At 42.1% G+C, this 13,953-nt stretch overlaps 1 protein-coding gene across 4 annotated transcripts in view; it reads right to left on the reverse strand.

The window, feature by feature from the left end:
- CREB3L2 (cAMP responsive element binding protein 3 like 2) overlaps positions 1-13,953 on the reverse strand; it is a 74,462-nt gene that overhangs the window by 14,933 nt on the left and 45,576 nt on the right. For 3 of the 4 annotated variants that reach the window (XM_015866641.2, XM_085521412.1, XM_085521417.1), the window contains 6 exons: positions 8,747-8,913; positions 7,046-7,133; positions 5,066-5,247; positions 4,254-4,400; positions 2,507-2,565; positions 1,044-1,112 (listed from right to left, as the gene is read on the reverse strand). In XM_015866641.2, coding sequence (XP_015722127.2) covers positions 1,044-1,112; positions 2,507-2,565; positions 4,254-4,400; positions 5,066-5,247; positions 7,046-7,133; positions 8,747-8,913 — 712 coding nt within the window. The remainder of the gene's footprint in view (positions 1-1,043; positions 1,113-2,506; positions 2,566-4,253; positions 4,401-5,065; positions 5,248-7,045; positions 7,134-8,746; positions 8,914-13,953) is intronic. The other variant, XM_015866650.2, reaches the window with a different exon arrangement.

A 13,953-nucleotide genomic window follows, 5' to 3' on the forward strand; every position in this document is an offset into this window, starting at 1 on the left:
TGGTTTCAGCACGCCCTAGAACAGATTCTAAGAGAGTCAACTCTATCCAACACCTACAGAACAGCTCATGGCTGTTTTATGTAAAACCCTGCAGGAAGACACAGGAGGGACAGAAATGGCTTGGCTCCCTTCAAACAAGCAGCAGATGTCTGTATGCATGAGCAGTGTGTGGGAGACACTCTCTAGCAAATTATAGTGCTAGAGGGTCTCACTCCATGAAATCAGAGATTGGATCCAGCGATTAGAAACAACACATGCCACTCAATTAGCAATACATTGGCTGCCAGACAACCTTTAGGGCCATTTTTCATGACTGTGGGTCTTATGTATAAAATCCAGCTTTCTCCCACACTTTGCTGCTACCATCATGTTCAGTGGCAGTATTCAGTTATCATTTCAAACGCCTCTTGGCTAATATTCAACTCAAACCTCAGCTATAGATAATTTTCTGCTATACATCTTTTGAAAAAATTACCATTGAGACACCTCTTTCTTCAGAAATGAAGAAATGAGAAGCTGATTATCCTTACAAAGGAAGTTGTATCTCATAAAATGAACTATATTAATGGTGTGTCAGATAATCAGAACAGTGTACAACAATTGCAGTGATACCTAGCAGTCCAGAATAAGCTAACATTGACTCAGATCAAGTAAGCAACTGAGTTCTCGAAGTGTCATGTTCCACATCAAGGCCTCTTGTCAAAGCAAACTTTCACTGACAAAGGACAATTTGGAGGGTTGTGCTGCAGTTTTTTGTTTGCTACCAACACTTAATCGGGTTTCCTTGGGCAAAAGAAGAACACAAAGAGTAATAAAAGGCAAACACACCACAGGTTGAGGAGACAGTTTAAGAGATGACATCAAAGCCCCTATGTTTTACATCACACTGCACAGTTACAATAACTGCTCTCCATCATCTTTCTTTGATATTAACCAGATCAGATACAGCTATTCCTCACATTTCAACTGATGTCTTAATTTCTGGGTTTTACTTTTTTACTGTCATGCTCATTTAATTTTTCTTTATTCCCATCATACCATACCTGTTAGTACTTTCCAGGACTTCCACCTTCTTACGTAGCTCACTGTTTTCATTTGAACAGTTCTCAACTCTGGAGACAACACAAGGAAAGATCAATAAATGACTGCTTTTTACATTCAAAAACTTGTAAAACAACCCAAATTTACTTTCACAGAGAGCTCTATCATTTTTCCTACATCATCTAATGAAAAAGCTACACCAACTAAATTCAGTCATAATATTTAATCCTGCTTCGTGGTGTGGTTGGCATTGCAATAGATACGACTAACTATAGAACATCTGCCTGCGGTACTCAACTATACCCCAATTGGTCCAGTTTATTCAGGGTTGTCTGCAGTGACTTTTTACTCCTCAAAATAGCAATAAGGAAGACCCTGCTGTGATTTTCTCTGTGCATCAGACTACAAGATGGATACTTTAAATAAACTTTAAATAACACTGAATATGCTCTGATTATGTTGTTAGCAATTATTTTGTGCAAGAATGTTCTATGTGTGCATTTTATTCTTAGGTACCACACTAATTAATTCAACAAATGCTATGCTTCTGAAATCAGATCCTTGACTTTCATGTTTACAGAGGCTAATAATCCAGAAGACTCATTTCCAAGAGAGTACTCGCTTCTTCACTGTCCCAGGAAGCCTGTCTAAACTAAAGCATATTATCGTACGACTTGCTACACAAGAAGTCAAAATAAAACTATGGGACTCCTATAAGACATGTATGACCACCCTGAATATCTGCGTGAGGAAAAAGGGAAAGGGAAATGCTTTCATATCTGTACAGATATGCTGGAATTTCACAGGAGTCTAACTCTGAGAAATCAAGGCTCATCCATAACGTGATTTGAACAAAAGGAAATTACCTTGAGGGTATCACAAAAAATGGTACATGGGTTTTAGCAGATCCATCTGGTGAAGCGGATAAGAAAAATACCAGAACACTTCTTTCTTACAAGAAAGATTAATCTTGGATATAAATCACTAACTGAGGGGTTGGCCTTTTCTTGCTAAAGGAAGGTTATTGGGCACATGTTTTTTTCTCTGAGCCCTGCTTATTCTCCCAGGAAGTCTTGGCTCACTTACTTCCTATTTCTGCCTACATCTGCACCAGAAGACAGACTATATTCACCCTAACCCCACTTTTCCATGGGCAGTGTCTATCCACTAGACTAGCACATTTGCCTGAGTGGAAAGTTAATAGTAGATGATAGATGATAGTCTTACCTAAGGTTTAATGTCTTTGCCAGCACATTAGTTATGTGTTGGTGGCAGGCATAGTCATATACGCAGCACCTCAGCAAATGCACAAGCAGACTAAAGAAGGGCCTTTTCTCAGTCACAGCCACGAGATGGCAGCTGGCACTTTGTGCACAAAACAGTCCCAGCATCAACAGCTGGATCCCTTCCCATTTCAGCAACCAGTGCTATTGGCCCATTTGAAACAGGAAGGGGGCTGGCTTACTTTTTTTCCAGACTGTCCATGTATTCTTTCTTTTTTCTTCTGCTTTCCTGGGCAGAGATCTAAGGAAAGGGGAAGAAAAACACCAAATATTTGAAAAGGAAAAAAAGAAAAAAAAAAACAAAAAACAGCAGAGATGAATTAATAAACTAGTAAAAAGCCCTGACATTATTATATTCAAGCTTCAGAGTTGTTCCCATTCCTATTCTTGGCAAGCAAAGCACTGACTTGGTCCATTTCCACATCCTGAAGCAAGACAGCTCCTCTGAGTAGTAGAAAAAAGATCACTCTCTGCTCTTACAGAACTAACCTTAAAAAGCAAATGAGATTCATCTGCAGAGAATATCCTAGCACAAACACTAAAAGACAGTGCCAGGAGAAAGTCTTGCTTCTGGTCAAAGAAAAACCTATGCATACATTGGAAAGCAGTTTTGCAGAAAAAGACTTGGGGATTCTGATAGTCAGTCAAACATAAATCAGCAATATGCCCCCATAGCAAAAAAAAAACCAACATCAATCAGAGCTGATCTATGTTACAAGAATGTAGCCAGTAGGTCAAGAGAAGTATATCTTCCCATCTACTCAGCACCTGCAAGACCACAGTTGAGAACCATGTGAAGTCTGGGACTTTGAAATAAATACTTCTGACATATTGCAGCAAGTCCGGAGGACAGCCTCTGCTGCAATAATTATGCTGGAGCGCATGGTTTATCAGCAGAGGCAAAGAAATCTGGGTTTGCTCAGATTTGGAGAGAGGTAAGGAGGGAATCCTGTTGCTGTAGCAAAGATTAAGTCAGCCTTCTCAGAGGTATACAGCAAAATGAGAAGAACATCAAATACAAGCTGCATCAAAGGAAATTCCAATTAAACATTAAGATTGTATTTTATTTTTTAACCAGAAGAGCAGCCTCATATATTAACAGGCTGCCCAGAGAAGCTGGGGACCCATCACTCAAACAGCAAAACAAGACTGGACAAGCCATTTAGTAACTTGATCTAAGCTCACCCTGCTTTCAGAGCAAGGAGTTCAACCAAAAGGCCTCTAGCAATTCCTCCCAATACAAATGTGCATGATAAAATGCACAAGGAAACTTTACAATTTTTTTTGGGGGGGCGAGGAAAATAAATTAGACCACATTTCAATTGAGTGTGGGCAGATTTACACCGCTGTCTGCAAAACCAGTAACAGAATTCATCAGCCTTCAAAGGTGTGCTAATATACTCCAGAATAAGCGAGTGGCTGAGTCTGAAAGAAATGCTTTCCTCCACTAGCTCTTTGCCATCTGGAGAGAAAGAGAAGACTTGCAGGGTATTTCACAGCCTTGCTGTCAACTATTCATTTAAAAAATTGAGGAATTCAGTCATCAGAAGACTAGGGCAAGGAAATACAGAGACTTTAAAACATGAAACAGTGGAAAAGAACACCTTCAACGCTATGGAAAGAACATGTAAGTCTTTGCCTACCCATAAGGGAAAAAATCAAACAGTTTTTAAAATGGAGCCAGGCAACAGCAACTTGATACCCTGCTTGCTAAATACTCCATTGTTCATGTGTTCAGGTAAATACGTAAACGCAGAGGCACTGTCACAGCGTGATGGATGTGTTTAGGTACGAAGAAAAATACTTTGTTAAAATACATGTTACAGCATTCAGCAGTACTACAGGTCATTGCTACTGAAACACTGCAACATTTTTAAATGAAGGCTAAGTAGGAATTACCAGCAGAGATGCTAAATAAACATTGTTTACCTTGTTCTTTATTTTTCTGCGGATTTTCTTCAGCACTTTCTCCTCTGCTTTTGTCAGGGGCAGTTTGGTAGGGATTGGGTACCCCTCTGCTATCAGTGTCCTCTTCTCCTCCTCTGTCAGGATGAGTGGGCCGGTCCCCTGCAACTTCTGCAAGTGCCACAGAAATGAAGAAGAAATGTACCACTAAGTGCACACAGCCCCAGAGAAAAGGTGTTAGGGAACAGGGACTTTGCATACTAACTCAGCAATCTCATGCAACTGGAAGGAATGAAGGGTGAAGATCTTTTTTAGATAGCTTCCATTTTAGATGCTTTCAGCCCAGCTCTGAACACACTGAGGCCACCAGTAAAGCCTCTCTTGGCTCAAGCAGGTTAAGATACAAATGAGAAGCAGTGCTGAAAATCCCTCCCTAAAAATCACCACTTGATTTCCAAGACATAGCAACAAGAGGACAGACGTAGATGTATTAGGGACAAATTAACCCAGCAGGGTTGGGCCCTAACATAAAACACAATCCAGACTGGAAGAAACCTCATAACAGTGCTCAACCCTGCCTCAGTTTAGAGAGGTACACGTCATTCCCTGTGGGAACAGGATATATAAATGAGCAAGAATTACTGGATATACAGTTTTGATCAGAGCTGGGTTCATCCAAAGAACAGAAATTAGCAAATTTATTGCGAGAACGGTAATTTAAAAGCAAAAAAAAAAAAAAAAAGAAAAAAAAAAAAGAAAAGAAAAACAAAACAAAAATAACCCACAAAAAACCAACTGACAGATGTTAAAAAAAAAAACAAAACATCTCAACTTACATGTGGTGCAGTCAGGAGAGGGGAATTGGAGAGTGCTGAAGCTGTGCGTGACGCCACTTTAGCTGCGGCTTGCAGCTGGATTGGGCTTGAAGGAGGGAGAGATCTAGCTGGGCTCTGCCCTCCCTCAGAGTCACTGCCATGACTGCTGGGAGGGGTTGGAGGCAAATGAAGAGGATCAACTGCTGCATGGCAAGAGAGAAATACAGTGTAAGGGTTGGAGATGCTAACATAAGCCTTTACCAGAGCCACTGATACAGGCACCACCCAGTTTCCAGCACTCAGACCCGGTGCTAAATGATGGATCAGGCAAATGTGGCAACATGGAAGCCCTTCATAAGGCCTCATGGAGGAATGAAACACAGCAGCTATCTTTAGGTCCAACAGACAAAAAAAGGCCATGCTCATCTACTCCAGTCATTTCTGCCTACACTTCCACTTCTCCAAAAGCCTTGAGATTTAAGCATAAGCCTCCAGCATAAATACGCTGCTTGAGAAACCACATTAACAGAGAGGGCTCTGAACCTGCATGCTCTCTCTCCAAAAACAACAGTTTTTCCCAGCCTTGCTATGGATTTAACACATTGCCAGTACTTTTCAGGAGAAAATAATGTTCATGTAATCTGTTAAGGAAAGACAAATTATATCCCCTAAGGATCTGGTCTGACACAACTGGTCAGTAAAGACAATCTCTTGACAGTGAAGGCTTTAGTGGACCAGGAGCAGCAAAAGAAGCAACCTCAGGAACTTCTCTCAACGCTATGTTATCCACAGCCGTAAGCAAACTTGCACTGCACTGGCAGCCAAGAGAACCTGTGCTACAACTGGCAAGCCAAGTCCTGCTTATGACCAAATGGGACCGGATCAAGAGAAAGAGTACAATGTCTCACCTACTCAGATTATATGAACAACTGAATTATGGCTGTTTTTAACATCCACTTTTTTTTTCTTTTAAATATATATATATATATTTTAAGGTAAATTTACAGCAATTAAATTGGAAGATACAGGGCTGGATTCTTCTAGGTTTTACAAATTTGAATTGAAAAGATCAAGTGGTGGTGGATGAAGGGAGAAAAAGAGTAACAAAAAAAGTTATTATGCACAAGCTCTTTTGGGCTAGCATCTTAATTCTAGCAGTTGCTTACTCTTGTAAGACAATAAAGTTCTTAATCTCACAAATCAAGCAATTTCATCTACATTTTAGGTTAAGATATGAACTCCGTTTGTTCCACCTGCTAAGCCAGCTGCGTCCCTTCCTAGAGCAGTTCTATTTATCTACATAAATGAATTCACTAACAGAATATGAAGTGTTCCTAACTGAGATGTAGTTTTCTTCTTAAATTTCAGCCAAAACATTCGGCCCTTTCAGACTTCTCTTAGGTCAATAGATCATGTGCCATAAAGCTGTTTTTCACACTAAGGGAAGGGATTGTCACTCTTCCTACTGCTTAATTTCTATAGCACAAAGGGACCCTGGTGGTTCTCAAACATGAACTGAAACAAATACACTAAAATCAGATGCTTCTATAAGATAATTTCATATAAACTCACATGCTTTCTTTTGCAGCTTAAGGCAAAGAGATTTCAATTAGTGAAGTTTCCACTCGTACTTATTTTCTATGCCTTGTTAAGTCCCATCTTAGGCAAGAGGAGAAATCTTCTAAGATCTCTTCTAATCTAAATCTAATCCTTGTTACGCTAAGGATTCAAGCCCCCTCCAGCAACTGCAATTGTGAACATGTCACAGACAAAATAGGGATAATATTCTTTGTGATAAGTGAGACAAAAACAAATTTAAAATAAATCCTCATAAATAGGTCAGAAAGATTGGCTTTTTAACAGTCTGATTCAAATCCCTAGAAGGCAACAGCTTCAGCATAAATGCTGCAAACAAGGAAGCCAGATATTTAATCGGGGTAAAGTACACTCATCATGCATTCTGGTCATTTCCCTTGCATACTGGGTAGGTAATTAACAGACCTTCCTTAGAAGAGAGGTTCAGAAACTGATCCACTTCATGAGGCTCCAATTTAATCTCTGGAAGAGCTTTCTGGCTCAGTGGTTTCATCTAGGAAAGAGAAATTAAGAGCATGAAAACCCAAAGCACACATCTTCAGATCTTAGTTGAAGGATACAAGGATGAATACTCTATAAACGGAGAGATTTCCCTCTCCTACTCTGCTGCGGGCAAAGCTTTAACTGCTTCACACAGTTCTGCTTAGCCAGGCTACAGAAAATGCTGCCCAGCCAGGCTACAGAAGATGCTGCCCTGACTATTCTTACTGTGGCTTTTTTTATTACTGTATTTAGTTAAATAAAAGATTATGCCTCAGAGATGACATTTCAGACTGAAAGCTAGCAAGCAACCCACTCAAATTACTTCTCTTAGCAACAGAGCTGCCACTAGGATCTGCTGGACTACATAGCTGGTTGAAGCAGAGATAGCAATGCTCCTGGCAGCAGGGAGACCCCATTTGAGACCACTGCCGTCTGGAAGTGAGACTGAGGTGCCACTCACTGAGCACTGTGTTATTGAGCCCAAGTTCGTTTCACCGTGCAGAGGAACTGTAATAGAGATGGCTGTGGCTGAATGATGTCTGGAGGACATCTGACTTGCTTGTTGACAGGACTGGTTCACCAGGCTGCCAAATTTCTGTCCATTCTGCATGAATTACACAGTCCCAGGCATGAGGAAGTTAGTCTGGCACCTTAACATGCTCAATTTGGCCAAAATCTCTCCCAAAAAAGCAGTGTAACTAATTTGTGCAATAGTAATGAGCCACCAGTGAGTTCCAAGACACTCTGTGTAGTATCACAGCATCCCAAGCTGTGATGGGACCACTTACTGAGGACAGTACAATCAGACTACAAGAGAACTATGGGAAAGTAATGTTTTTTAGTTTTCCCAGTTTCCCACGAAACAGTTTCTGTTGCACATATTTCCAATCCCCATCCAAGAGGGAATGTTCATTTTCAACATGGCATAGCTCCACCCCAAGAAACTGCACCCCAGACACCATTGCACCATTGACTGAGAACTGTCACAGTACTTCCTCCACTGAGAGGGAACCATCAGCTGCTATTATTCAAACTCCTGAACTCAACCACAGTCAAACCAAGCTCTCATGAATGCCCACTGGCTGCTCCAGGTGTGGGCAGAAAGGCATCGTAAATTGTTCTTACTCGGCAAGTAGGTATGGAAGCAGCAGCACCTCGAAGTGTCAGAGCTTGATAGACCTGGCAAAAAGTGACTTAGCAGGCAAAATGGAAAACTCTTCAGTCATGGAGTCTCATTCTGATTAGGGGAAGACACAGCAGCACTAAAGCAAGTCATTATGGAAGACTCCTAGCTTGTTAGAGACTACACAGTACAAATGAGACACTTCAGCTGTTCCTGGTTCACTTGAGACTTTTTAAACAATTTTTAGAAGCATCAGCTCCAGGCTTTTGCACTGTCTGTCATAAAAGAAAACCACATCCAACCAGTAAGACATAAAGATGCAAATATGAGTTTTGAAACAAACTCTACAGCAGTAGTGGGATACCGGCAAGCATTAGAAAATGTCAAAGCAAAGACTATGGTGAGAAACCTGAATCGACACCTTTGGCACAGAGGAGGCAGTGGTCTAGGAGAATCTTTATCTAATTACAGAAAGAGGAGAAGAGAAAGTCTGCAAGTACCAGGGCATCAGTATGCAGCTCAGCTTGTTCCCCGTCCAGCGACGTGGCAGTGACAGTGAGACTGACAGAGGGAGTGAGGCCTGACGTCTCGCACAACGCTGGCTCAGTCTTTATTGCTGCTGGAGTCAGTTCTGAACCCAGACACCAGTCCTCATTTTCCAGGTCACCTGCCGGGGAAGGAAATTGGATACCACATGTTTAGGTCAGGGACAGAGAGACTACAAATGAAAATAATGTCATCCCTCCTCCAGAGAAGGGAAACAAACACAGAAGACATTTCAGTCCATCAACACCACTTTGCCCTTCCTACTCACCTCTCAGTCAATGCAGACAACTGTGCTGTTTCGGGGCTGTAACCTAATCCTAGCCCCAGGATACCCAGAGGAGCAGCGCAGAAAGACACAGAGCACTAATCACTGCACACTGCCAAAAGCTACTAGCACCTAGCAGAACAAGATTAAACAAGTGTTGTGTAGAGCAGCCAGGGAGCTATGTCCTAAACATCTAACATTCATTGACTCCATCTTATTCCTTCTTGTAGAAGTACTGCTTAGCCAGCCTTCTTCTGCCTGCAGTCATCACATACCTGGATTGGTGATATTACACTTCTAAGAACAAAGGATTTTTCATTCTTTCAAGTTCAAGAATTTTTCTCTAAGGATTCATTTAGCAAGCATAAAAGAGGACAGTGGCTTTGATGACTTCACAGGAGAACAGTGCCACGGTGATCACACTAATTTCATCCCCAGAGCGCTTGGGATACACAACACAGGATGCAGATTTAGACTGGCATCAATGAAATGAGCATCACAGAACTGGCTGCAGAGACCAGCTTCTGAAAGCTTACTGCCATCTTTCACTGAACAAAGCCAAAGGGTTTGCCTTACACTGTCAAGAACTGGAAGGAGGTTGGTATGGTAAGTTGCTAACTTCTCACTTGTATTCTTGGAAGCCACTTCGAAGAGAGATGTAGATATATTTTTGGCAACTCTACCTTCAAAAATTCTACCTTCAAAAAAATCCCAATCCTAGTGCTTAAGTTCAGTTGTAGATGGCCTTTCCTCTTAGAGGAGAGTACTCCTCACTGCTGCACCACAGTGCAGTCTGCTGCCACAACCAGCCAGCAGCTGCAAAGGTCACATCCATAAATCGAGCAGTTGGATTGTAAGGACAAACATACATAAAATAAAATGGTGTTAATCTCGTTTTCAAAGCTCTCCCTGCTTTCATAGCCAGTATTTGTTGCATATATGGAATCAAAGCAGCAAGGAAGCACGTACACAAAGAGAAGTACAGTCAGGACACAGCAACACAGTTTTGAACTAACCAGACACAGCATCAACTGTTAGGAGTTTTTCAGGGCACTGTGGCTATGCCACCAACAGCCTGTGAGGCTGATACAAGGCCTTTACATATTGAGCTGCTGGTATGTCACTAGCAGCAGTCAGGTAACAAAAATAAGAGTGGTCTGAGAGCCTCTGTGTTTGTTTCAGCTACTGTTAAGACCACACAAGCATTTGGCACACAGGCGCTTGGTGGGGGCTGAGAGACAGCAAGAAGGGAGAAGTACCCACGTGGCTTGTGCTAGTCATTACTTTGTGGTGGACCTCACCTCCACCGCTGGCAAGGAAGGAGGTAATTTGAGAAAAGACACACCAAGGAATTAAAACTGAAAATACGTATCCTGTAATCAGATGCTCTGGAACAGCAAGCCCGGCTCTGCCAAGGAACTGAACTGCACAGCAAGGGCTAAACTTTGTATTTAAATTGTTTGATGTGCTTAGTCCCAAAGCTTTCCAGGAAACACAGAACAATGAAAATAGAAGTATTTATGAAAAGAAAAATAAACAAGCAAAACAAAGCAAACAAACAGAAAAAAAATAGGTAGCATTAGTACCGTATATATAATTAACTTGGGAGAGGGGACACTGCTCTTCTTGCATTCTCTCTGCATGTCTCATAAACACAAGAATGTTATTCGTAGAACCCCAGACTCACAAAATCAGAAGGGTTGCAGAAGACCTCTAAGATCACCTTGTCCAACCATCCACCTACTACCAATATTTCCAGACTAAACCATGTCCTTTAGTACAACATCTAAACATTTCTTAAACACCTCCAGGGAAGTGACTCCACCACCTCCTTGGGCAGCCTATTCCAGTTCTTCTGGAGAAGAAATTGCCCCTAATATCCAACCTGAACCTCCCCAAGCACAACTATTCCCTCTTGTCCTATCACTAGTTATGTGGGAGAAGAGGCTGAACCCCACCTCATCACAATCTCCTTTCAGGTTGTAGAGAATAATGAAGTCTCCCCTGAGCCTCTTCCAGACTGAACAACCTCAGGTACCCCAGCTGCTCCCCACAAGACTTGTACTCAAGACCTATCACAGCTTTGTTGACCTTCTCTGGACACCTCTTTCTTGTAGCGAGGGGCCCAAAACTGAACACAGCACTCAAGGTGTGTCCTCAGCAGGGCTGAGTACAGAGGGATGACTGTTTTGCTGCTCCTGCTGGCAACACTATTTCTGATACAAGCCAGGATGCCATCAGCCTTCTTGGCCACCTGGGCACAGTGCTGGCTCACATTCAGACAAGCATCAACCAACACCCCCAGATCCATTTCTTCCAGCTACTCTGCCCCAAGCCTGTACCACTGCCTGGGGTTGTTGTGGCCTAAGTACGGGACCAGGCACTCAGGTGGAGCAGCAGGTCTCTAACTGTTTCCATCTGCACTGTAGGGGGTTTATTCTGCTCCCCATACCAAGCTTCCAGGTCAGGGGGTAGAGTACCCCAAGGATAACTGATCTGACTTTTATAGTTAGATGTAAAGAAGCCATTGAGAACATCAGCCTTTTCCTTATCCATAGTGCTGTTCTGCTGACAGCTATCAGTGGTCAGTGGGTGAGTGGACCCCACCTTGTTTGCTGCTTGTGGACCATTCAAATAGAACATCAGAGAGGTAGTTTTGCCTGGAAATCCACAATCCCTTGGTAAATGCAACTTTCAAATGTTTGTTTGGATAATTTCTTCCAAAGCCTCCCCAGCAGGTTGTTGTGCACTTGCTGCCTCTCCCACCTCTGGTTCAAGCTGTACTGTGGCATGCTAGCAGTTGCAAGCTACATTAGACTCCCTGTGGGAGAGAAGGCTACATATAAATAAGAGTTATCAGTGAACCAAGTAATTAGCCCTGCAATTTCTGAGATTTGTATTACCATGCAAGTGGAAGAGAAGCCAAGCCGTGGGTGCCCCAGGGAAAAAGGACATGGCCTCTAAGACCAAGCTTTGTGATATTTATCATCTCTAATCCCCAGATTCATCACAAGGATGTTGGCCATCAGCCCATCACTCCACTCTGTTGAGACCTGAACATTCTGCCTGACCTGACACCCCGCCATCACCGCTCAGCTCCGCACTAACTGCTCCAAGTTATTCCAGGCATTGAAGCTATTCTGACCAGCTCACAGGTTTTCAGAGATAGCAACACGGTGCATTTAACACCGAGATAACTTTGAAGAACTGCATTTATCTGGTCTTTGACATTGCCTTTTAAGTATGGTGACAGCTGTCATTCCAGATGATCAGCTCTCTGAAAGAAGGGATGGAGCAATGCAATGGTCAAATCCCACCTTCACATTACCCTCTTCCTGATTTTCCCAAGTCCCTACTACACATTCATTATCACAGTTGGTGTTGTGTAACAAGGCACTTTCTCGTGATACATTCTTAAGTCACAGCCAATCTCTCCTCTGATCTTCAAGGACACTTCTCTCTCACCTTTCTCCAATTCCTGAGCACAGTTGGTTGACATTACCTGAAAATGATTATTAGTTTATTCCTGTAATAACTCCTAAAAGCTTTAATCTGCTCTGCCAAGCCCTTATCAAGCAGAACAAAGGGGAAGTCCTTGCCAAAACTCCTCAAGAAAACTGCAAAAAATATAAGTTTAGGCACATGGGGAAAAACTGAACAGACTATGGAATACTGGTAATAATTAAAAGCATGGCACACCCTTCAGGACATTATTTCTGGTGGAGGTGTCTGAAGAACCATGGCAAAGGTTTAATGGAAGGATGAGAAGTAGCACAAAGGTGCACGTGAAATCTACAAATGAAAGGGCAATGCAGGCTGGCTCAACAGATGCACCAGAGGAGAAAGGTGGTCTTCTTAAAACCTAGTAAGACATGCTGTGGAAACAAACAGTAAATGACTGGGGTCTAGAAACTGAAGATAAAGATACATTAATACATCCAACATGATCCAGGAGGCACACGTGAACTACTAAGACAGAGACCAAGACTAGAGACTGAGAAAATGCCCTTTTAGATGGATATTGATAAAGCAACATCGTACTGCCAAGTTGAGACAAAATATGCTGCATGTCATTCAGGCATAAGAGAAGAAAGCCCAAGCAAGATATTTAGCTAGTTGAACAACAAAGTTCACTGCTGAGCAAATGATCCTGGCTGTTAGGATCTGCTTGCCAGCCAATACTCCCTCTGAATCTCAGAGCTCTGTCATGCAGTGACTCTAGATGAGAACTGTTTCAGTAAGTCCATGGATACCAAGCACTTTGGCACGTGAAATCTGTTACTTAAGCAGTCCATACTTTACAAAATCTCAGATTCTAGAGGCAGTGCTCAAGCATTGTTTAATTGCATGCACAGAGTCTGCAAACTGAACGTCACAGTTTGCAAAGCACCCTGGTATTAAGAAACATCTATGAAGGTTTATTTCAGTGTACTATCGTATGTGTCATAAATCTAAAAATAGCAATGCCTTGATGCGATCAAAAGCTTTCTCTTTAGAAGCTGTGCCTTACCCAACACATACAGTGCACAGCACTCTCTCAACTGAGCAGCTCTACCATGTTTTGTTACTCTCACTAGTTCCTGATGCACAGTATCATTTCTCCTTTACCGAATGCAATTCAAATTCAGTTCCCACAGAGCTGTTTAATTCCCTCCTAGGGCACAATCAAAATACTTCACCAACCTGAATTAATTTCCACGGTGGTCCCGAAAATTCAAGTGAGCCATGCAGAGATTAAAGCTACAAAGTACCTAGTAATTTAAAATGACCAACTGGAGACAATGGCAATTGGATTTTTCAGATGATTTAGCACTGCTATTATACTTCACTTAATCAAAACAGTATGCACTGAGTTCAGGTATGACTATGAGCATTTAACACCACTGCAAGTTAATC

Source organism: Coturnix japonica, chromosome 1, assembly GCF_054131305.1.
Source record: "Coturnix japonica strain WE chromosome 1, WE-NBRP24, whole genome shotgun sequence".
In the NCBI taxonomy this organism is placed as follows: Eukaryota; Metazoa; Chordata; class Aves; order Galliformes; family Phasianidae; genus Coturnix; species Coturnix japonica.